The sequence below is a fragment of the Danio rerio genome, chromosome 11 (genome assembly GCF_052040795.2).
Source record: "Danio rerio strain M-AB ecotype USA chromosome 11, GRCz13ab, whole genome shotgun sequence".
NCBI classification, from domain to species: domain Eukaryota; kingdom Metazoa; phylum Chordata; class Actinopteri; order Cypriniformes; family Danionidae; genus Danio; species Danio rerio.
The window spans coordinates 20771013-20797521 of NC_141031.1; the positions used below are offsets into that span (position 1 = coordinate 20771013).

Sequence of the window (26509 nt, forward strand, 5' to 3'; positions counted from 1 at the left end):
CTAATACAAGCTGAAATAAACTTTCATGTTTTACAAGATTCAGTTTTTTTTTCTAGTTTGTTTTAGTCTTCAGAATTGCTATTTTTTGTCTTAATAAATAAAATGTTAGTAATCATCAAGCTTTTCTCAAAATAAAATGGTGAGATCTGTCAATGCAATTTATTTGAGTTTTTGATAACACTACAGAATAATTGTCCATTAGTTTATGTTAGTTAATGTATTTACTAACATTAACAAAGTATGAATAATCTTGTAAACATTTATTAATTCAGTTCAACATTAACTAGTGCATTACTAATATCAAAAGTTGTGCTTGTTAACAAAAGCTAAAATAATGTGAACTAACACTATTTAACTTAAATAACATGAACAAAGATGAATACAGTAATAAGAGTGTTACTAATAGTCTGTTCATGTTAGTAAATACATTAACAGACATTAACTAATAGACCATTATTTTAATGTGTTACAGAGTTTTCCTCAAATAAAATGACCAAATAAAAACCACAAATTCATGGTTCAGAATGATCATTTAAACTGTTTCATTACAATAAAATATTTACAACAATAATAATTATACAAAAAGGTTTAAGATACTGTATACCGTTTTAGAATAAAAATATTGCTTGGTTTAATTTAAAAATGAACTAATTAAAACAGGTTTCACACTCAAGATTCTTGATTCTTACATAAATCACAGACTTCATTTAATTAATAAGAATAAATAACGGTGGCATTCACAGTGGATGCGCCATGTGTGAGTAAATCACACTACACATACGCATAAATAAACCCTTGAACATTTTGAGTTTACTCGCTTCATTTGTGCGTGACTTCACATTCACAACAGACACAAAATTGCTCCAGTTTCATTGCAAAATGACTGACAATGACTTTGTTGAGAGGGTAGCTGTGCTTTATTTGCGATAGAAGCTAAAAACAGTGTAGACTCGTTCGACGTCGTATCTGGGTCATTCAGATTTTTCAGAGGTCCATCCGATTCTTCAAAAGTCCATCAGATTTTTTTTGATGATGGACACTACCATAGCAAGCACCTGCAAGCTCCCGATTGAATAACACTGAAATTTTTTTGCTAAACTTCAGATTTTAAAACTTGAGCAAGCATTATGTGCATCAAATTCCCAAAATTAATTTGCACCGTGTCATTTGCTCAAATGGAGTCATTTCCTTGAATTGCACCACAGGATGTCTATCGTGTGTCTTTGCACAGACTTAACATGTAAATCACTCACGCTAAATGCTTCATCCGCGCCTGGTGTGAACTCGCCATTAGTCTTGTGTTACCAATTCGACAAGCAAATTTTGTTAACACAATAGTTTGTGGCAATTTTCACGATTAATAAGTAGAGTATTACCTGCCTATTATTGAGAAATTGGCTGGTCATTATTACTTATAAAGCATATATTCTGCATGCTCTCATTCAACATCCCTAATCCTAAACCTGACTACTACCTCAATAAATATTAACCCAAATGTTGTTCAAATCCCAAATAGCACTGAATTTGTCAGTTATGCATTTAAAAGCTGTTTATAATGTTCACCATATTCTGGAGGCAATGAGAGGATGGGGAGGAACTGTAGGGTCCATTACGATACCTTGGCCACAGTGGCAGGACTGATAGTGAAAGGAGCAGCAGGATCCACCGCTTCCAGCTTCATCCCTTCAGTAAAGCAATGCGGAGTGATGGCAGATCTGTCCTGAATACAGAAACAAACAAGCATTCCATCAATAGGACTAATAATTTAGAGACTGACTGTAAAATAGAAACAAATACAAAATGCATTTTCTAGCTTTCGCCAAATTGTGGTCTTTTCTTCTGTATTATTATTTTCAAGCATACCTTGATAACTTGGCCATGTTTGGAATGTAATATAAGCAAGTTTTTTTAAAGCATATTTATAGCATTTTTTGCAACAAATTTTTTTTAATTTTTGATTTTTTTAATCTTCATTATAACTTTATTAAACTTAATAATTAATTGGCTGGCATTATTGTCAAAAACAACCATTGACCACTATAACTCATACATTAAGCAGATATTAGCATAATATATTATAAATGACAAAAAAATTCAATTGGTTTTTTACAAGATCATATATATATATATATATATATATATATATATATATATATATATATATATATATATATATATATATATATATAAAAATATAATACATTAAAAAAATAATCATAATAATTAAGCAAGTTTACAATAAAAGAGTAAAAAAAGGGGGGGGGGATAAGAATACATTTTTCAACAATGTTTAACTTTTAATAAAGTTAAAGTCAAAATAATACATAAAGATGACATTTTCTATTGAATATATAGTTAGATATAGTTACATATTAAGATATCGACAATTGAAAAATGCTGGAACTGAGAAATTATTGGTAGCACTTTAGTTAAGGTCCCAATTCATGCTATTAATACCAGTGTATTACCTGCCTATTATTAAGATATAAACTGTTCATTAATAGTTATAAATTATGATCTTATACTATGTCTAGGGTTGTAACGGTATGAATTTTTCACGGTATGATAATCGTCTAAAACAATACCACGGTTTGACGGTTTCGCGGTATACGGTATGTTACAAATGTTACAAAATAATAGAACAGTGAAGCAAATTTGACTTTTTCCAAATAATATATTTTTAGTTACTATAAACAACACCACTTACAATGAACAAATAAAAATAAGAAAATAATAAATAATGTGTCAAAGTCCAAATAAACATGGTGCAAATCCTCAGTAAAAAATAGATATAAATATTTACTATACTATAAATAGTTACATAACGAAACTAGATTCAATATGGAACATCCTTAGGTTTTATGTGCCAGCATGGATATGGTTGTCTGTGAATATGGATTTGGATATGGTTGTCTGCAATGCAGACAAACAGCTGCACCTTCATTTGATTCTTTTGAAAACAGCAAGAGCAGCAGTTCGTCTTTGCTGTGTCACTGTTTTGTCATGTTTCTGTGCTGCTGTGTATGCAAAAGTACTTAGTATGAGAATTATTTCATGCAAAACTTTTTTTTTTGCGTTTTATTTAGCCGCGCATAAATGTATGCCTATCTCTCATTCCGTGTTGTTCAAAAAGCTTGGTCCACAAACAAAAGCGAAACCTTTGCTTATTGGTTGTGATATAGCGAGTTTGAACCAATCTGGGCATGGAGGAGGGACAATGCATCAATGTATCATGTCTGATTTGTCCGGAGACACAGTGACGAGCGTTTCTTTGTCAAATCAGCGTTGTCAAATGTTGATGACGTAACCGCACTGATTCCGGAGCCTCTGAAAGTCCGCGAATGTTATGTGATACAGCAATCTGAGGAAGCTGAGATTCTCTTCTTTATGCCAATCTTTGAATTGTATGAATCGGATCAGCGGATCAAAAGTTATTAAACATTTAAGAGCAATACTTATTTTTAGCCGCGGGCGGCTGTCTCGGTCTTTAAGGGTTAAAACCGTTGATATGCAATTGTTCATGGTATGATAATCGTGCACGTTCAAATCGTGGTAAACCGTCATACCGGTATATTGTTACAACCCTAACTATGTCATTAATCCCAAAACCCAAACCCATTTTCCACTTTACTAACTATTATTACACAGCTAATTTGTAGTTTATTAAAGTATTATTAAGTATGTTTATTAGTATTATTTAAACTGGTAGTGTTGTTAGTTAATTATTTCTTAACACAGTAAATTGGGATCTAAACTAAAGTGTTACCAATTAATTTGAACTAGAAAAATGCTGCCAACGATTTTAAAGTTATTATTAAGTCTACTTAAAATGATCAAGTCATTATTTTTTACTTTAAAGTTAGCTTGATATAAACGTTTTGGTTGTATATGTTAACAGAACTGCTCACTGTTTGTGATGTGTAAAATGCTGGAAGAATATACAGATTATTCCACTATTAAAAGATTTTTTTAATGAGTTGAATTAAAACCAAAAGTGTTTTAAAAAGGGCTACACTTATTAAAAGACAATCATCCTGGTGCAACCTGCAGTGAAGTGCTTTGCTCAAGGGCACAAAGGTCACAGTGGATCACCATAACTCTTCAGGTTATATATCACACCAGCAGGGTTCAAACAAGCAGACTTCGGGTCAGAGTCAAGTTTTACTAAACACATGGTAGTTAATTAGTATTTACTGACCCTGTAAAACTCCTCGCTGATGCTGGAGTCCTGCTCCTGAGAGGAGATGCTCTTCTTCACCTCCTCCCATTCAGGTTCAGTGCGCAGAGGGAGCAAAGCTACAAACAAAACACACATAAATATGATCAAATCTCTGCCGACGTCATCACAAGTTTATCTTTTAAAGACTTGTGGACTCTAATCTACGCCCCTGTAAACCCTTCCCCATTCACCACTTCCTACTATTGATTAGCTAAACTGTGATATGTAGGTCTAAACTGTGGTATGTAGGTCTCCCATGGTAAACGTTTTATGGTTTGAGCAACCTGGGTTTCTGTGCATGGTCTAAGGTGACATTTACACTACTGTGTTTTGTGTTTAAAACACAACTTTTGCTGTTATGCCTGGTATTCAAACAACTCTGATGTTCTCAACCATCCAAAATATAGACTTCTTTAAACTCAACAGAGAGCATTCTTGTTTAAAAAGCACTTTCAGTTGCATTTCAGTGTAAGCAGACCAAAATAGACAATTACACAGAGTTGGGAATTTTTGACACACAGCTTAAATTTAAAGAGATCATATGGCAAAAAGTGCATCCTGTATTTTCCTTTATATTTAAATTCCTCAAGGTTTTGTTTGTATTAAGTGCATACAAAATAAAAAGTAACCCAATGGAGGTTCGCATTATGTCTTACTCCTATCTGTGTGACCAAAAAGTATGACTATTTTAAGTTATTTCAATGTTAAGATGACTATTTTAAGTTATTTCAGTGTTAAGATGAAAACATACCATATTGATTTTCTCTCATGTTTATCGTCAAGGTTTAACGCCTCAATGTATAAATAAAGAGTGCTAATGTGAGCATGCACACCAGTGTGCAAAAGCCAGACATAAAGGTGCAATTTTTTGGTTTGATGTGTCACCTTAAAAACTGGTTAACCAATGTTCATGTCATGACTTTTTTTCATGTCACTTGAGCTGCTGAAGTTACATTTAAAACATGACTTGTGGCATTTTAAAACAAAGTGAGTACAATAAGCACACAGGAATTGCAGATCTAACAGGATTTGATGGGGAGTTTCATTTCACTTTATTTTCTTTCATAGCTTGTAACTTTTTCCCACAAACTTGTTTGTGTGTGGAAATGGAGGAAATTAATGGAAGTGGAAGAGCTTACGCAATAAATACACAGTCTGTTCATTCCAAACAAGATACATTGCCCTCTGAAGGAGGCGCTTCGGACTGAAAAAAATCATGACTTTTAAATTGAAGTGTCATTGCAAAACTGGCCATTTTGAAGGGCCCTTTGGAATAAAAGTTTATAATAAAAGCTTGAAAAATACAACTGATAGACACCTCTGGAAATTATCCTTTGAGCAGGGAAGCTGTTTGGCGTCACACTGCACTTAAGAATTCGGAAGGGCGCGTTCCTATGCTCCAATCCCTTCAAAGGGACCCTCATAAGAGATTAGGGCATAGGGATGATCCCTTCAGGTTGGAATTCACTAAAAGAAGAAGCATGAGGGTGCCTTCTTCTGTGCAACAATTGAGTGTCAGAAAAGGTATAGTCGCGCAATGCCACCATATGTACCGGGGTATTTTGGTTTATCATTAAGCGTCATCTAATGTGATTTTGCCAGTTAAAAATCAATTAGGTATAAAGGCAAAAACATTTATTTATTCATTTGTCTACTTATTAGCTTAGTCCCTTTATTAATCTGGGGTCGCCACAGCAGAATGAACCTCCATATTATGCAGCATATGTTATACACAGCGGATTGATTGCAGAAACATATCTCAAAAAACACTGCTGACAAGCACGAGAGAAAATCTTCTAGATGTGTACAAGCCTTTATAATGAAAAAATCTGCGATCAAGCCTGAGGATATATATATAACATATCATAGCATCATTAAAGGGACAGTTGACTCAAGATTGAAAATTTCCCAACTATTTATTCACTCTCAAGTGATTCCATACATTTATGAGTTTCTTTCAACAGTTAAACACGAAACAAGATAATATAAAGAATGTTTAAAAAGAGCAGTCACATACATCCATAGTCAGAACATAATATATTTTGGAAGTCTATATCACTGCTTTTTGTTGAACTTTATGTACATTCCTTTGCATTCAACAGAAGAAACAGGCTTGGAAGAAGAGGAGGATAAATAAATGAATTCGTTCAATTCATCGTTGGATGAACTATGCCTTTAACTTAACATTACAGCATACAGTCAAACATATATACAGTTGAAGTCAGAATTATTACCCCCCCCCCTCCTATTGATTTATTTATTTTTTTTTCTGTTTCAAATATTTCGCAAATGATGTTTAACAGAGCAAGGAAATTTTCACAGTATGTCTGATAATATTTTTCTTCTGGAGAAAGTCTTATTTCAACTAAAATAAAAGCAGTTTTTAGCAATTTCAATAGTCTACAGAACAAACTATTGTTATTCAATAACTTGCCTAACTACCCTAATCTGCCTAGTTAACCTAATTAACCTAGTTAAGTGTCGCTTCAAGCTGTATAGAAGTGTCTTGAAAATATCTAGTAAAATATTATTTACTGTCATCATAGCAAAGATAAAATAAATCAGTTATTAGAGACGAGATGATCTCCTCTCCGTTAAACAGAAACTGGGGAAAAAGTAAACAGGGGGGTTAATAATTCATAATTCAACTGTATATGTAAAGTTTATACTGACCATTTAAATGTTCAGTTGTTCAATCTGTGCCATGAGTGAAGCACAAAGCCGTTTTTCTATAATTTTCTCTACGTAATATTTGGTTGCAAATCAACAAATTAGAGAGGTTTGTTTAGGTTGAAATAAACGTGGCTAGACGTTTAGATGCCTATAGTATAACAGTTTATAACAAACTCCATTATCATTTGTATTTGGTTTATTAATTGTAATGTACACGTTCAAATTTTTATCTTGCTCTAAAATGAAAGGATTTGCTGACAGCTTGAACAGTTTCTCTCAAAACTATTTACCACTTGACGTGTTGTTTGTAACTAATACTATTTATTTAAGTAATACAATAACTGTTTATACAATTTTGAACCATAAGTATACAATTACTTATATTTTCTGATTTGTTTCTTGTTGTGTTTTGAATACAGGACACATTTAAACATTGTTTTATTGAATAATTGCACATTGACTACAAATTTGTACTATCATTTTATTGCTGCTTATAGCAAGGTCTTCAGTTATGTAGTGTGGATGGAGACCTTTCTGAAACATAATGGAAGCACCAGCTTAGACGATGGTAGATTTGATTCAAAAACAGTGTGATAAAAATGAAAACGCTCTAGTGTAAACACAGACCAAGTTTCCATTCTTAAGCAATCAGGTTGATTTGCACATTTAGAAGTCAGGACGATTCAACTGCAAATCATTTTGCTCTATTCAGTGTCCTCCTATAACCACAGAACATGCAGCAAAGACAAACCTCAAGATCCACATTTATTTCCAGTTTCTGTTTCCATGGTTTCAGCTGCACTGACCACTTATATACTTCAAGCTAGCTAGTGCTTGTAGCAAAATTCTGAGCACACGGACACACAAAAATGGCTATTCTAGTGTCAATTCATCCTGTTTTTTATTTTTAAATAACAAGTTAAACTGCATACAAAGTTAAAATAAACTTTCAACTTGATGCTCATTTTAAAGAAACCCTCACCTGCTGGTGGTCTAAGGGTGCAGTTGTGCTCCTGTGCCCATCCTGACAGATGAAGCAGGGGATCCAGATAGAAGACCCATGTGATGGATTGGTTTTCAGGGAGCCCGTCTGTGCCGGCGTATCGAAGCCGTAAGCGGCCCCCAATGTTCTCCTCAATCACTGCAGACCAAACCACTCCAGCATCCTGATGGTCCACAAGCTCAACATTTAGACCTGGACTTAACAGATCTATAGGATTACAGCCACGCTGTGCCTACAAACACACAGAAGAAGAAAAAAATTAAAAATGTGAATTTGTTGTGCTACAATAATCAGTTTACAGGGCATTACTAAAATAGTTTGATTAATTTTGAATGGTAAACAATGTTTTTTTACTGTTTACTACTGAAAACTGAGCTTTTTGAAAACGCTGGAGAGGCCGTTTTCATTCTAAAACGCTGCTGCTCCGTCTCAGTGTGGATGGGGAAAGACTGAGACATCTGAAAACGGAGGCGGGGCTGCAAACGTTCGCCTATCTGATTGGGGCTTTTCCTCAATATTAAGTAGCCCACACACAGTTCAGTCTCGCATCCTCTTCTTGTAAGTTAAGACTTCGCAAGTTTGATTAAGGTTGCAGTCTCCTCCTTCTCAGTTTGATATGGAAAACATACCGAGGACAAGGGTAAATCTTCAAAGGGAACAGTGTATTTTATAACTTCATTCACATCACCTTGGCTACGTTGTTTCACTTTCTCAACAATAAAATGTAAACATGATTTAAGGAACTGCCTATTTTCTTTTTAATATTAGCAACTTAACAGACAGCAGAAATGTTGAGGCGCCGTGCTGCATATATGAGCGTCATCTTCACTGTGTGGATATTTATAACAAAACGGAGCCTATAACAACTGCCTCGTTTCAATTTCAGTGAAAATACGAAACGCACCCTCTCTTTTGCTGAATATCAGTTTTAATAATCGATAATTATAAAAGTATAACATACAATAAGTTTATACATTGTAGGAAATAAAGGCAAGCGATCAGTCAATGTACCTGGATTAATCATTAACTTATCTTTGCGCTTAACCAAAACATGTTACCCCTGAACAAGTAACTTAATAGATTCCAATGACCAAAGTCAGGGAATTGGCCTATGTCGTTAGATAAAGACAACAACATGAATGAAATATCACGTTTAGCAAATATAGTGAGATTAGATCCAGCGGGAGATGCTTGATGAGCAGTCCGACAAGCAGAGCTCTCATCTGGGTAAAAATGCTGGAGCGCATGCCCGAGAGTGTGTGTGTGGTCACGTGATGTGCGTTTTCAGCGTTTTGGTGTGGACGGAGAGCTGTTCAGAAACGCTGGGTAAAACGCGAGTGTGGACGCGGATCGTTTTCATTCTACAACGCCGTTTTAAAACTAAAACGCTCTAGTGTAAACAGGGCCTAAATTGTCTGTAGTGTATGTGTGTGTGTGTGTGTGTGTGTGTGTGTGTGTGTGTGTGTGTGTGTGTGTGTGTGTATGTTTCCCATTATTGGGTTGTAGCTGAAAGGTCATCTGCTGTGTAAAACATATGCTGGAATAGTTGGCGGTTCATTCCACTGTGGTGACCTCTGAAATATAGACTAAGCTGAAGAAAAATTAATGAATAAATATCTTAACATCTATTTATTTCCTGTGATGTCACAGCTGGATTTTCAGCATCATTATTACTGCAGTTTCAGTGGCTGTGTTTCCATCCATAAATGCAAAATAAATTTATGCGCAAAATTGGAATTATTCATTTAAAGACACATGAATAAAGCAGCGTTTCCATCCAATCAGCCAAACAGAACAAAATTGTCACTTTCTGATTATCTGGCACCAAATATCAAAAGTAAAAACAGAATTTACTGCAGTAGGAGAAGCTGCGTGAATCTTTTCCTTATTTAATAAATTATTTGCATCTCAAAAGACGATGCTGACCCACAATGAATATGTGGTGGTGTTAAAAGATGTAAGACGAGGAGCACTGACGCTATTGATTGTTCTGGAGGTAGCTCAGAATTATATTAACACTAAAATTGAAATGGTTAAGGAGTTTTAGAATGACCAAAACAACATTTCAGATGTTTTACAGTGTGCTCAGCCTGCTGGTTTGTCCATTCAAAAAAATGTTTATCATCACATGATCTCTTATAACAACATCACATGACCTTTTTTTAATGCGCATACAGGAATTTGTTTGGTAAAAGTGTTTCCATCATAATTTATGCACATCCTTTTTATCAATAAAAAGTTTATCCTTCTCAGTTACGCGCATTCCTTTTTTATGTGCATTATCAAAATTGTTGCGTATCTTGGCGTTTCCATCAACCGATTTTTTACGCACATATCCAAAATGCACATAAAAATAGGTTGATAGAAACATAGCTCTTGTCACACTATCCTTTAGAAAGTATTCTAACATACGGATATGTTGTTATTAGTGTTAAAAACTATTTTAATAATTTTGTGAAATTCATGAAACCTTTTTTTAGGGTGAAATTATATATTTTATTATATATGATATAAATATTTAACAGTAAAGCCATTTATAATCTTCTATTGCATTATGTCCTGCAATTTTGATCAATTACATTTTGTTGCTAATTTAAAGTATCACTCTCTATCAAAGATTTTAATAATGTATGACTCTACAGTTTATCTTTAAACAATGATCAACTGCCTACATATTTACAATTCAGCCGTATGCCTTACCCCTTCCAGTAGACTGGCAGGAACACTGCAGGATTCAGCCAAAGCTTTCTCCAGCAACGCTTCCCAGTCCTGGTGCTTTTCTCGGACACCTGCACACAAATCCAGCACCTCATTTTTAGGGACAAAGCAGACCTTCTGACAGGCTATCTTGCTGACAGATTAATACCATTTTGCACTTATAATGGCTTCACCACTGACACGGCATTCTGGGCCATAAGCGCAGCTGTCAATAAGGCACAGGCAGCCAGAAGCAAAATGCAAGTAACCATCTGGACTCTCTCTCTGCTCTACCTACTACACTCTATTCCCGGATTTTATTAATAAAAGAAGCTTTAAGTATTAAAGCGAGTCTTTTAATAATTTCAGAGGAGTAAAGGCTGTGCCCATCAGCAAGCTGCAGGCTAAATAAAAGCCCCAACACAAACACCCCTCCCCCATTTCCTGAATATGCCCACAAATCGACAGCGAACAAACACCTACAGGAATTAGCAAAACGCTGCAAGCAACGCAGCACTTAAAGTACATAAACAAATATGCAAATCTGACACTGAGCAGGCGATGCGTACAGCGTCTTTTAGAAATAACCTCCAGAGCCTAAATCCAAATAGCCTTTACCAGGAAAACGGCAGTGTGCTTCTTAAGTGACTTAATGAAGTACAATCAAATCCCTGAAGTTCGTGAAGTACAGCCTTTCAGTGGATGTATTTGATTTTGATTTGATTTATTAATTTTGAATAGAAATATAATTCATGAAAATTCTTTAATAAAAAATACATTTCAACATGATCGAAGTTGCAGCGGGACGAAGCACAAGATTATTATTTTCTCACCCCATTACCACACACATCATTCATCTATCACTTCAACTTATTTCTTCTTTTATTATCTCTTCTTTTTACATGAGACATATGCACTTTACATGAGCATATTTTATTATTTTGGCATCTTTGACATATTATATGTTTGTACATATTATAACATGAACCCAAAAAATACATAGTACTGCAAACAGCCATTCATTGCAATTTCATCATACCTCTCTCACAATTTTTTAATCATCTCTATTCATCATTATATTCCTTTAATAATATACATTTATACAACTTTTACATTTGATTAATATCCTGACATTGTTTGAGAATCTGTTCTAGGCTGTTCCATAATTTCACACCACATACAGACATACACATTTTTTTAAAAGTTGTCCTTGTTTTCAGCCTCCTATATTTTTGCTCTTCTCTCAGATTATATCCCCTTTGTCTTTCTTCAAAAAACTTTAGTATGCATTTCAGAAGTACTGAAAAAAACATAAATTGTTCAGTTTTAAATTTAACCAAATCCTTAAATTTAAGTATCAACAATTATATAATACATACATTGATTTATTGTTCAGGATAAATATTGCTTTATACACTATTGCTACAGTTTTTACTAATTTTGATATCACGTTATTTATTTGTGGTTACCGACTAAATTTATTATCCAATACAACACCAAGAAACTTAATTGCATAAACTCTTTCTATTACTTTATTATCAATTTGTAAATCTATATTGGGACTATTTTTTAATTTCCCAAATAACATAACCTTTGTTTTACTTATATTCAATGACAATTTGTTTACATTAAACCACAATTTTAATTTATTAATTTCTGTTTTAGTCAACTCCATAAGTTTTGGTAAATTATCCTCAGAACAAAAGATACTTGTATCATCCCCAAATAAAATAAACTTAAACAACCCTGACATTGTACACATATCATTAATGTCAATTATAAACAATATTGAACCTAAAACTGATCCTTGTGGTATGCCACAATTTATATTTAGGTATGAAGATTTATGGTGCCAATTTATGCCAATTTCCACAAACTGTTGCCAATTTTTTTAAATAACTGCTTATCCAATCCAAGGCTACACCTCTAATACCATACTTTTCTAATTTATTTACCAATATATTATGATTTATTGTATCAAATGCCTTTTTTAAATCTATAAAAATTCCAACTACCTTCTCTTTTTTATCTATCTTATTAGTAATTTCCTCAATAATTTCTGTTAATGCCAGAGATGTTGATCTATTTTTCCTGAAACGATATTGCTCATCAGCTAAAAGGTTATGCATTTCTATAAAATTGTTAAGCCTTTCAACTCTAAGGTAGAATAGAAATTGGCCTATAATTTGTAAAGTAGTGTTAATCTCCAGATTTATACGAGACAACAAACTTTAGCTTTGTTTACCAAACAAATGGTCCTAATTGGATTTGCTTTGTAATCCAATCAGGATTTTTGCAGCTGATACTGAGTATCGGTTCCTTGTCATGTTGATCGGCCGATACAGAGTACTGATTCTGATGCTTTGCCATTGTATAAAGCACAATTTTCCTCCAAGTATGACACTTAAGTGAAGATCTCTCCTTACCTAAGGGAATAAATTAAGGATGTTATATATAATCCCTTAAACAAGTCTCTTATAACCATTTAATGTGGACATGTCATTATCAGAAGCAGCTTTACAGAAAAAATTGATATAACAGATTAAAAACAAACGGTAAGAAAAATTATTAACAATGCAATTTAAAAACATTGCAAATGGAAGAATAATTCAACATGTCTTAATGAAGAAAAGGTTTGGAGCACATATTTGATGTGTGAGAAGTTAAAATGCAGACCTATAAATCTTCCTATCAATCGAAATGTGATTATCGGCTGATACTGATATCTGGCAAATCGCTCAGAGCATCCCTACTGAATAGCTACATTTTTCACCACTTTTTTTTTCAGCTTTCATAGTCTCAAATTTATTCTGCATAAATTGAAACTTTTATTATTTAATTGTATTTATGAATTTTATGGCAAATTACAGTAAACAAGACAAAAAACAATTATATTTAAAAGTATAGATGGTATCATTTTAGGCGCATACAATGCAATAAAAAAACAAAAACAAACCAACAAATAAAAAGGTAAATAATAATGTGGCTTAACAAAAACTACAATTGTACAATCTGCATCACTCTACTTTGAACTGAAAAAAGAAAAAAAAAATCTATTAGTTGGAACTATTAGGATTAGGTAATATTAGGAACTATTACTGGACTATAAGGATTTGATCTATATTTGACAATAAAACATATTTTTGGATATATTTCCTAAATGGGTCACAAATGTTCTTAAACTGGTTAGATATATCTCTAGACAGTCTAATTATTTTCAACTTTAGGAAGAAGAGGACATCATGGATCCACTGGGTTGAGGTTGGAGGTGTCTGATCCTTCCACCAAAGCAATATTAGTCACTTGGGCATGAGTACAATAAGAGCTATATTATCAGATTATATCTTTATAAGATTGTATGACATGGAAAAAATCCTACAAAAAAAGGCAATTAATGGGCAAGGAATCTTAACCCATCCTAACCCTTTTTTAACAAAATTCTGCGTATATAGCTGAAAAGGTCTGCAGATTCTGTCTGGCCCTGAACAAGACTGACTGTATACAGCTTCTTATAACATGTTCTGATGAATCAAATGCTCTTTAGCATCTGAAACAAAATATTATTAGTTATTTTTAAATTTGCAACTCGATATATTCCATCCAGTCTTTCATTTCCAACATTTCAGTTGGAATTACATCCCACACTGAACAAAGCTGTGCATTTCAAGCAGCTTCAGCATGAATGTTTACTTATAAATATGAGATTGCTGCAAAAACTGCTCCGTCCCCAGTTCCCACAAATCTCTGCTCACCCTCTGGAGGTTTCATCATTCGACCTTGCTGTTTGCTCCATCCAATCGGGTGTAGGTCAGCGGTCATGATGTCGCACCAAAAGTCTGCTCGTCGGTCATCTTGGTAGCCCTCATATCGTAGTAAGAGCAACTGTCCGCAGGTGGTGATTATTGTGGCCACCCAGTACACAGATTCAGATTCAGTGCGCACACACACCTCCAGCTTCATACCAGGAGTCAGACCTGTCTCCAAGCCCTGGTCCACCTGCAAAAGAAAAAACACCAGACTGAGCAAATGATCTGAACCGACACATTGCCAGGTGAAGTCGGTGTGTAAACAACAGGTAAAGAGGTAAAAAGTTTTTTGGTGCAACTAGCAGTGTTAGGGGTCAATGACACAGAATGCATTTTACCATTACAATGTTCTACATTTCCATTGTTTTTATTTTATTTCACATGAGTGCTGCATTTTTAAGATGCTGGGTCGAGTTAAAGGAACAATTTTTTAGAAAAAAGACATAATAATCAAGAAACTTTGCTGATGTACCATAGCTGCAGCAGGTGCAATGACTTTATGTAGCACTGTTATTGCGCCTGCTTCCTTGATCATTTTGCCAGAATGAGAATAAAGTTCCTAGTTAATCGACCTAGAAAATGGAAACTTTTGACTTTCTGTCAGCCTTAGTTAGCAGGGGACGATAACCAGCTTCAATGTTTACCATGGTTTAGAAAGGTCAAGGTTTTATAACAGCTAAAATATTCTGTATGCATTTGTTTTTTACGTGTTCATTCCTTTTCCTTCAGCTTAGTTCCTTTATTCATCAGGAGTCACCACAGTAGAATAAACTGCTAACTTATCCACCATAAGTTTTACACAGCGGAAGCCGTTCCCGCTAGAGGTTTGCATTTCCGCGGACCAGACCAGATTTCTTGCGCCATGGAAATAAATTTCCGAATAATGCACTGGAGCGATCGGTAACAGGTGTAATTTGAACGGGAGCGGGTGGTCTAACAATATCACTCCTGACTCCCGAGCGAGCGAGCACGCGCATGTATGTGTGTGAATGAGAGAGCATGATGCTGTGTTTAGCTTGATTGTTGCTGTCTATGTGTGTGAATGAGAGAGGGAGAGCTTGGTGCTGTCAATAGCCGTGTTTCCACTATCGCGCCTAAAGCGAGCGAGCCAGGGCGAGCCAAGGCCAGTCGCGTTTCCACTGTCACTTCCAGGGCCTAATTGGGCCAAATCGGGGATTTCTTGGGCCTTTACCTTGGGAATACCTTGGGCCAAAGAGGGCCAGCCGGGGCTTCGGGGCAGAGTGAAAGGAGAGGCGGGGACAGTTTTCTGATCGCACACAAGTACATGTGCCAAACACATAACAAATAAATAAATAAGGGAAAGAAAACAGCTGGAACAAATTATGGGCTGGGATCTTTTTTGCATATGATCGCCCTTATGTTTCTCTTTTAAATGTAAGGCTGTTGCATAAAATAATAAAGTAGTTTTAATTTATAAGTGACTTTTCTTTGCTGCATCCTCCTTGATGTTTCAATAACGCATAATAATCTTTACACCATATTAAAGACTCAGCAGCCAGTAAAGGTTTTTAAGAGTTTTTGTCAAGTTTAAAAGGTGTGTTTTTGCGCGTTTAGATGCCTGTGTGTGTGTGTGAGAGACAGAGAAAAAGAGCGCTACCTTCATAGCTCTGTTGATGCCACGCGGCTTTTTTCTTTTATTTATTTTTATTGTTTTTATTTTATTTTTATTTTTTTTTGGAGATAACACACTATATGAATACAACAGAAAGACATTAAACTTTACAAATTTCGTGTCCACTTTTGTAGGCTCAAAACAATAGTGTCATATCTAGACAAAATAGCCCTATATTGAAATAATTTAAAGAATTACAAATATCAGATAAAATAAAATCACATTAAATAAATAAACCAATAAAAAACTAACAAAAGCTATACCAACTGTTTCAAAGCTATATTAAACTTTCATTTTTCAAAAACCTCTTTGAAAAAAAGATTTTAGATATTTTCTAAATTAAATAAATAAATAAACAGAATGTTTTAAATATTATTTATAAAGTATTTGGATACAATGATATTAATCAAATCATGCAAACAGAGCATTTTCGGGGTGAGTAAAAAGCAGAAACTAGTCAACCTTTTTTTTCTGTCTTCCAGCTGCGGAGCACTTTTTTGACTCATCAGGGAAAAACTGCAAGTTCAAAATGTGTTCTGTGTCCTCAAACAAGTGTGTATGTTTTTATATGACGTGGTAAAATTTATTAAATTTTAAATACATAAAGAGTATTTAAATACATATTTATTAGTGCATAGCTGCTGAGCGCAACAAATTGTAGGCTATATTTTATTACGTGCTGCTCTTATGTGCTGAAACACTGAACACTTTCCTTTACTTAAGATATAATAAGCAACATCTTTAAATAAAGGGAATCACCTATTAAGTGTCATAAAGCCTATAGGGAAAAGTTCATGTTTCAGTTCTCTCCGAAGCATTTGAGATGAATGTTGGACAGCGTCTGTCTAGAGGATGTTATAAAATACATTTTATATCGAGTTATTAACGGAGAATTTTATATATGTGGTGTTATATTATGGATGTGTGCGCTCCCTGCGCTGGGTTCCTCCGTTAGTGGCAAGACCACTGGATTTCGATGCCAATAGTCGGTCGGCGAGTAAATGAATATGATGAATGAGAACACACAGGTATGTGCGTATAGATATACCTTGTACTGCTGTACAGTAACGTGTCATTTGTTTGTTTTGGTTGTCCTATTTTAATAGTTTCGTGATGATGTGATGGTGTGCTTTATCTGCATGATTCTCGCTGAAGTGGGCGGTTTGAGTGACGTTCGATTCGGGGGATGTTCTGGGGGCGGGGTTTGCGTGACGCGCTGCGAGCTACTAGCCCGACAGTGGAAACGCGACATGATTTCGGCCTCACTGCTCAACCTCCCGGGTGATTGGCCCGGCCTGGCTTGATATAAGCCCTGGCTCGCACTGGCCCGATAGTGGAAATGCGGCTATTGTGTGTGTGTGTGTTTGTGTGTGTGAATGAGAGAGAGCGAGCGTGATGCTGTCTGTGTGTCACTTGCTTGGTGCCGTGTGTGTGTTTATACAGACAGCTTGTTACAGGCTGTCTGGACTCTGTATCGCTGGGAGGTTTTCGGTTTTGGCTCCCCTGTTAGTGGGACAACAAATGCTGAATTTAAGTGGCAGCGGTCGGGTTCGGACTAAACCTGGCGGGAGCGACATTCAAAATTTAGTCCCGCACTGATCTCTACTTCCAGCTGCAACCCAGTACTAGGAAACATCCATACACACTAAAGGCTAATTTATACTTCTGCGTCAAACACGGGCGTATGCTACGGCGCTGACGCATAGCCCTTTGCCGTGGCCATTGCCGTCACTGACGTGCACCTCTCAGAAAATGTAACTACACGTCGCAACAACGCGTAGCGTAAGCTCTGTGATTGGTCGGCTCGGTAGCGCTGACGAGTCTGGGCAGGTTCGAGAGCCACGCCGCGCAAGCGATTGTTTAAAGTGTGGAGTCCCGCGAAGGAGCTCCGGTTTGAAAGTTTTGTTTTGTGTTTACCTCACAGTTAAAGTTGTTGCATGTCCGCCGGTTCCTGCCTCAAAATGAGCGAGTTTGAGTCACTTGTACATCCCGGAAGTGTTCAGGAAAAGCAAAAAAGTAGCGAAGAAACTCGACACAGAGGAACATTAACACCTCACTGCCAACTAGCATTTCGGAAGTGGTAATGCAGACCGACAGAGACAGCGCGCAGAAGTATAAATGCACAGCCACGCGCGTTGCCTGCGCCGTGGGTTACGCCGGTCACCTGACGCAGAAGTATAAATCAGGCTTAATTCACACACATACACTACGGCCAATTTTGTTTATTCAATTCACCTATACCACGTCTTTGGACAGTAGGGGAAACCGGAGCAAACCCATGTCAACATGGGGAGAACATGCAAACCCCACACAGAAATGGCAACTGGCCCAGCCAGGACTGGAACCAGAGACTTTCTTGCTGTGAGGTGACAGTGATAACCACTGAGCCACCGTTTCTTTTTTTTATTTTTCATCTTCTTCAGAAAGGGACACTCCATGTCAAGAGCTACTGTTCAGCCCTCAATTCAGGAAGCATTTGAAAAACAAATATGTTATATATCTTATGCACCAACATACGAGCATGCTCTGGACCTGAACAGCTATTAACACACATACAATACAAACAGTCTTTATATCGAATGAAAAGAAAGACATCCAAAGTTGTTGTAAAGAAAACTGTGTTTATGAAACTAATGAAGACAGCAGAAGTCGATCATTTATTTTTATTATTTAGCCTAACATGTTTACTGCTCTAAAATATTTTAAATGTTTTTTAAAATGAAATATATTGTGTTCAATGGGGGGAAAGTAGATGTTTTAAGCCAGATATATTAAAAAAACATATTTAAAAGAAGTAATCACAAAACCATGCTGCTAAAAAACAGTAATATTTTTATTCAAGGTTATCATACTGTCAGAATCTTACACCAACCCATGTCTAGTCTTAGTACAAGATGTAACTACAGAAGAGTCAAAGTTTAAACAGGAAATTTATTAAAAGTCTATTCTATTCTAATTCAATGATTTATGCTAAGCTAAAAGTTCTCTTTATCTTCTTGATCTTTATCTCCTCTTAATCTTATGACATTTAATAATAGTCCTTAGTTATAATTAGTAAATAATTATCTTTTTATACAAATAATTCCACCGTCAACTATTGTTTGGGTCAATGCTGCTTTCAAATGTATTATTTATATAAGTGTTTGCATATTAATTCTTTTAAGCATCATAAAAATAACTCCAGCCAAAAATTAATTGTGAGAAGTTACATTTTTGACTTCTGGTATTGATTATCTGGGGCATTTCCTCCTTAGGTGGCATGTAATGCGTTTAACCGTACTGTATAAACCCTACACTTGGCTAAATACTTCAAATAAAATATATTTTATTTCAAACAAATTTCTGAACATAATATCAATATTAAAACACATTCAAAAACTTTCACCAGAGATGAAAACAATCAGCTGTAGGTCCATTGACCTTTGCAACTCAAGTGCACTAAATCCAAACTAAACCACAGCATTACAGTAGAACATGATGAAATGTATCAGCACGGGATAAAATGTATGTGATGCAACGTAAAAACCAAGGGAATTTAGGTCAATTTTACAGGGGCTCATTTCTGACACAGCAAATACATTCTTTAAGATCTAAGTGGTCACTTATTGGTCTTGTCCGTTCCCATGAGAGCAGAAACACATTACTAATGCATAGTGAGCTAATCTGACTGTTGACTTCAGAATTTCACCATGTCATAAAACAGACAAATATCAAAAGGCTTTCAAAAGCACTCCATATTTCTTTATTTATTTGTTGCCATTAGATAAGGCCTTAAATAAATTAATTCTGAGTTATTTAGGTGTGGACTCCATCCAGATTCTTTTCAAAAGAACTGCTCAAAGAAGTCATTCGTTCATGAATCATTCAGGAAGCTCACGTAGCTCCTGCAGCAACACTGAGGTCATTAGCTTAATTCTTAGGAAATTCATAAACTTATAAAATGTCTACTTTAAGCTCAACTAAGGTCATGTGAGAGAACACAAATGTGAAAAAGACAACTCCATATTGGGCTGCATCCTTGTAATTGATTAACATGTTTTTAAGCATTGTTTGAAGGTCGAATTTTGCATTTAAATTAGACTAAAATCACTCAGTTTGGTATTAAAAGCATTTCTTTAATCGTGGTGCTGAAGATTCAGTATAGCCATGTTGAGAAATGAATTACTCACATGTTTGAAGGCATGATGAGGAACAGAAAGTGCCCCAGATTCCTCCAGGTAATCGTCCCAGTTAAACTCTGACACATCCTGACCAGAGTCTGCATCTGAAAAATTGAATGACCGATAACTGGCTCCATCCACAGCCTCATCACATCAACAGAGTGTGAAAGTGAATGCTTATATATATATATATATATGTATATCAATAATAGGCAGGATCCTGCACAAAGTTTCAAATGACCTTTGCTTGCCTTGAAGTTGTGCAGAAATATTTGCTACTCCCAGTGTCAAAGACAAACAATGTGCGACTGCAGTTTAACTATGTTGAGATAGCTCTTTAGCATGGTATTTTTCAGGGTTAAAGGAATGACTAATGCATTATGATTCCTGTGATGTGGAAAGTTCAGATGGAATTGAAAAATCCAGACAAAAAGTGGACGTTATAGCAGACTGTAGAACAAAGAACGTCTCTGAATTTGTCAAACTTTGGAAAAAATATACAGAAGTGGGACTGGGCACCAAATAAAATAGCAAAACACACAAGTGTACACTGAATATTAAACTTTAAAAAGACTATTTAATATAAGTTTGTGTTAATGAATGTTGTGGTTTTGTTCACTACACACACACACACACACTGAAGCATGCTCATACTATTTTCAAGGCTGGTTCTGTCATTATATAGAACCTTTATCTCTATAACTGCCCTGAGAGTCAATTTACTAGCATTTTACCATTTTACGTGAGAAACCCATTATGTAAACTGAAGTGCAAGCATCTTTAAGCCAACCAATTTAAATAAATGTTTGCTTTAACTTTAAGAATTTGTGAAAGATATATTCTAATATTGGTCTACAAAACATACTTCTCAAAAAATATAAATAATAATACTATTAAATTAAGCCTGTCACAATAGTCAATATCGCACAACACATGGACATGACCTCAATCATTTTTGCTGATGCAATATATATCGGCCATACATAAAAAACAATTCTAGCAACATTTTAGCTGATTGTGCAACATCTCTAACTTTATCAGAGGTGTCAGTGTCAGTATGGTTAAAAACAGTGTAGTATTTACTTTAAATTACTTAAGTATATTTTTATGTGGGTGTCTGACAACTGAAAACAGATCTGGTAGCAGTTATCGCAGGCTCTGTTACTTTTTCCCCCAGCACTTTTTTGTTAACATTAATATTATTTAGACGTAGGATACACATTTACATTCTGATTCCAAAGCCTAATTATTAAATTGTTAAAATGACTATAAATGAAATATTCTTAAGAATAAAATATTATGTGTTCTTTGGAAGAGTGAACTTGCTTTATGATGATATTATACTATTGTTCTGGCAATATATAATGAGTGGCATGCAATAGTCTTAAAATTACAATAATATCCTTTATCCTCATATATGTTATGGTACAATATATCGTACAACAAAAAATAAATACTGTGACAGTCCTATTAATAATAATCATCATTATAATTCAATTATTGATGCTATAAAAGAATAATTCGAGTTTTTTATATATATAAACATTTATAATTAAAGTGTAACAAAACTAAATTTTAGAAATCATTATTTTGATCAAATGTAGTTCACTGTTAATAAAAATTGTAGAATTGCAATTGTAGAAGATGTACAAATTGTACTTGTGAAATGAAACCAGCATGTAATTATTTTAATTAAATAAACAAACATCTCCTAATCCACACAAACACTAATGTTTAAACTTCTTTCACATAATGTTCCAGCCTCCATGAACATACCATCCTTCAGATGTGGTTATATTTCTTGGCAGCAAAACGTTTTGTATATAATTTTATTACCTTTTTGTTGGCAGAAGAGCTGCCGGTGTCTGACTTCTCATGCTCAGTTTTTTTTTTTTTTTGTACTGCTATTTTCTTTTTATTTTAATTGAACCATGGTGGCATTTAATCCATTTAGTTTAATTTAAAATTTCAATCTTGCCATTTAATTGGTAAAAATCAGTTATGCGAGTGTTGTTTATTAGGAAAATAACCTCCCAAATCTAGAAAAATTTAAATATTATTTTTTATTATTTATTCTGTTGTTTATTTAGTAAAAGAAAGAAAGAAACTAAAGAAACTAAATTGCTTACCAGACTCCAACGCCTCAAGGCTCATGTTTGAAGCCCCCGAAGGACAATCAAACTGCTTCTAGATGAATAATGAGCAGGGAAAAAAAACATGTGAGAGGGAAGCATTCACTGAAACAAAGAGATAAATTATAACATTAGAATTGCAATTAATTTAAGAAAATTTCTGTAAAACTATTTGCATGTGTAAGAGAGACTGCGAGCGAGTGACAAGAGCGAAACATGAAGAGACTTGCACAAGACACATTTCACACAGCCTATAGTTCATTTAATAAAGTAGGAGGAGGAGGAATCCTCATTGCGCAGCTTCAAAGATAAAAGCTAATTCTTCTGCTCAGACTCCCTGCATCACCTTTGAGAAGTAAAAATGCACCACAGTGCCCAATATAGCTTTTGCTAAATGAAAAAGCTTTGGAAGATATAATTATTTGACTTAAATGGCCAAGTATACTTCAGGATTTACATAGAGAGAAAGTAAAAGATCCAGCTGTAAAATCAACCAGAAACCCAACAACTGTGGGTGTTCTGTGTCAAACTCCTAAACGCGAGAGGAAAGAAAACAGCTAGCTAAAAGTTGCATTAACTCTGTCTATTCATCCAGAGCTGTCAAGCTGTCTTTGTGAAGCTTGACGTCTCTATTAAAGGGAGTCAGACATTCTCCCTGACAGCCGTTGGCGGGCCACGACCCTCCTGCTCTGTTGGGATCAACTCTTTCAGTTCAACCCCCTCCACTCCAGCACCGTCCCACAGCCCTGGAGCACAGCCTGGGCCACAGACACAATGTATTGGGGGTCACAGTGGTCTCCAATGGGGACTGAAAAGAGCAGCGAGGGCTGTTTGAAAAGCCATGTCGCTGTATCCGCAGTATGATCATCAGCTGAACTAAAGCATTATGCATAGGATCCCATGGTAACAAACAGCTTCCGCCAAAATAAAAAACTAATTGTATTAATAACTCGGCTAATTAAAAAGCAGAAGAAAAGGAGACAACTGGAAGCTTCTAAAAGCATTTGAGTTTTTTTTATTTTATTTTACTGTATGAAGAGAAAGAAAAAACTACTGTACTAGGGTATATACAGGAATCAGAGATTGAAATTGAATACCTTAAGACTTTGCATATTTTAACCTCATCGCCACTTCAGGTTTCAACCACACTGTAAAACCCAAAACGTTAGGGTAACTTAAACAATTTGAGGAAACTGATTGCTACAAACCATTTGAGTTCAAAAACAAATCTATAGAAGTACTGTGAACTTACTCCATTTAAGCTGAAGTAATGAGGTATTTAATTAGCTCATTACCTTCAACACTGAGTTCAAAACTCTTTTCAAATTAGTCAGTATTAAGTTAACTACACTTGCTTCATTTGACAAAGTTGACTGTTGGGTTTTACAGTGCAGTAACATTGCTGACATTTTAACTTGCAGTCTTCATTCATTTTCTTTTTGGCTTAGTCCTTTTATTAATCAGGGGTCGCCAAAGCAGAATGACCCGCAAACTTATCCAGCATATGTTTTATGTAGCGGATGCCTTTCCAGCTGCAACCCATCACTGGGAAACACCCACACACATTCATTCACACACATACACTATAGCCAATTTAGTTTATTCAATTCACTTATAGCGCATGTCTTTGGACTCTTGGGGAAACCGGAGCACCCGGAGGAAACCCACGTGAACACAGAGAGAACTAGCAAACTCCACAAAGAAATGCCAACTGACTCAGCCGGACCTCAAATCAACAACCTTCTTGCTGTGAGGAGTTCGTGCTACCCACTGCTCCACCGTGTCACCAACTTGCAGTACTAAATACTGTTTGCAAGAAAGCAATTCTAAACAAAAACTGTTTTTAAATACTAAATAAAAAATGTTAATCCAGCAGGTGGAACATTTACAGCAGCAGGAATAACAGTGTTTCCCTGGTTACTGCAGTAAACAAGGCAGTGTCATGTCAAATCTAGCAGGATTTTTTTATTTTATAAACTACACGGCATCATAATGTTCAAAGATTAAATGCAGGTAAATTTAACCAAATTTAATATCTTTTAAATTAGCATTTAAGACCTTTAAATACTTTTTAAGTGCCTTAAATTTCTCTAAATTGATTTAACAAATTTTAATACTTTTTAAGACCCCGCGGTCACCCTGAGTGCATGTTATGCTACGGCATGTTGGTGGAAATTACATTTACTACAGTGATTAGGTAACACTGAGATGATATTTGAGATCCAGAGGAGTGTAACACATCTTTATCTCAGCGTTTCATCTGATATAGTATTTCCAATATTCTTCTGAAAAAAAAAAGTTAGCAAATCTACTAATAACGACATCAAGCACAAAGAGTGCTGTTTGAACTTTTTGTACAAGTAACCTTTATGCATGAATTTGATGTGGTAATGAAAACGACTTGTTACCTCTTTTCCACATTTCTTCCTCACTGCATTAATCATTTAACCCATTGTTGTGTGTGTGTGTGTGTGTGTGTGTGTGTGTGTGTGTGTGTGTGTGTGTGTGTGTGTGTGTGTGTTAATTTATTAATCATATTTAATGTGTTTTTACAACAAGGAAAATATCTTACTTTAAGCCTCTGAAAATAATTAGATGTCTAGTTTTAGTTTATTTAAGAAACAACAAAATAAAATGATAAAAACATTACCTTTTTCCACATGTGATGGTTTCACAGTTGCAGGAGTAAGAAAGCACTACAGATATTGTAGTAAATATGTATTTTGGTGGAAACTACTGTTACCATGGTGATTTTGTAAGAGTAGAATCAGAGGAGAAAAATGCTGAGGTGATATTGGAAATACTGGGGTGTGTAACACTTTCTTTCTAGTCTTTAATTCAGTGTTTTCTATACTATGCATGCTAACCTTCAATATAATCTTCTCATATTTGCCTATAACAAAATCAAGTAGTTTAGAAATGTACTAAACTGCACAGAAGGACAAAATGTGCTTTAGTAACTAACAACCAACTGCACCAGCTCAAATTAATAGTTAATAATACACATAATGCCATTCTCTGCATTTTAAACTGAATTCCCAAGCTTATGGATATAACCTTTACTGTTTTATATTGAACTAAACAAGAACAATCTGCTGGATCAGATAATACTAATGTAATTTAACACCTATTAATCAACAAAGCAGCATCATGTACATAATAGCATGTTGACCCCTTGTCGTTTGAACTGATGACGTTACAACACTTCACATGGGTGACTGAGGAGACTTCAGGACAGCGGAAATCTATTTCTGGTGTATCTATGAACCCTCAGCACATTCCTAACAAACTCTGCTGCTCCATCACTTCACTTCACGCTAAAGTCAACTTCCCTCCATTGATCAAAGTCCGCAAAAACACACAAACACAAGCCAGTCATGGTAGGGCACTTAAAAGACCTAAAGCAACAAAGATGAAAAGAAGAACATGACAACTGACCACTGTCATGTGCACCGGCCAGAGCCAGGTCCTCCAACTGTGCGACTGTTTGATTATCTTTCAAATTATTAAAATACTTTGTTTGGGGGAATAAAGAAAGAAGTTTCTTAAGATTCTTATTTTACTTACATAAATGGTAAATAAAGTTATTGATATATTTAACAAATTAACAGCTAAAAGTCAAATCCACTTTTTTGGAATATACTAATTGTAAAAAATGCATATGAAAATATTTAAATATGCATTTTTACAACAGGATGAAGCTTGAGTTCCTCAGACCAAGAAGTCAAAAATCCTCCTTATGTGATAAACAGTCATTCTAAAGTATAACAGCATTTATATAGTACATACATTTATAATGTAGATTAATATGTACGATTGTTACTGTAAAAAAGTATATAACTAATTGGTCTAAAATCATATTTGAAAAATATGAAATATGTAATATTATATTAGTAATTATATTACTAATATTAGATTATATTATACATTTTGAGTATATTTTGTACTCAAAGTGACTGAGTTAAAGTTGGTTTTGTATTTACACATCCTTAATAATATAATTATTAATAATATAATAATATAATTTCAGCAAAGTATTCTTTACTAATTCTACATAGTAAAATCAAATCAGCAGCCAATGATTATCAAAGCACAATATTGATTTGTCAAATAAATTGTGCTGCTATTGTTTTGAAGTCATACTTGTATGAACCTTCAGACCAATTATATAAAGTACCAAGGTAAA

At 34.9% G+C, this 26509-nt stretch overlaps 1 protein-coding gene across 8 annotated transcripts in view; it reads right to left on the bottom strand.

The window, feature by feature from the left end:
• Positions 1 to 26509, bottom strand: part of sfmbt1 (Scm like with four mbt domains 1) — a 47238-nt gene that overhangs the window by 16456 nt on the left and 4273 nt on the right. For 4 of the 8 annotated variants that reach the window (XM_087273579.1, XM_087273576.1, XM_087273577.1 and 1 more), the window contains exons 2-8: positions 22321 to 22378; positions 20201 to 20295; positions 14345 to 14588; positions 10596 to 10684; positions 7875 to 8127; positions 4199 to 4296; positions 1619 to 1720 (exon numbers count right to left, since the gene is read on the bottom strand). In XM_087273579.1, coding sequence (XP_087129705.1) covers positions 1619 to 1720; positions 4199 to 4296; positions 7875 to 8127; positions 10596 to 10684; positions 14345 to 14588; positions 20201 to 20295; positions 22321 to 22345 — 906 coding nt within the window. In that variant the 5' untranslated portion in view covers positions 22346 to 22378. Of the gene's footprint in view, positions 1 to 1618; positions 1721 to 4198; positions 4297 to 7874; positions 8128 to 10595; positions 10685 to 14344; positions 14589 to 20200; positions 20319 to 22299; positions 22379 to 26509 lie in introns of those variants that run through there. The other 4 variants (XM_087273578.1, XM_087273575.1, XM_087273581.1 and 1 more) reach the window with 3 other exon arrangements.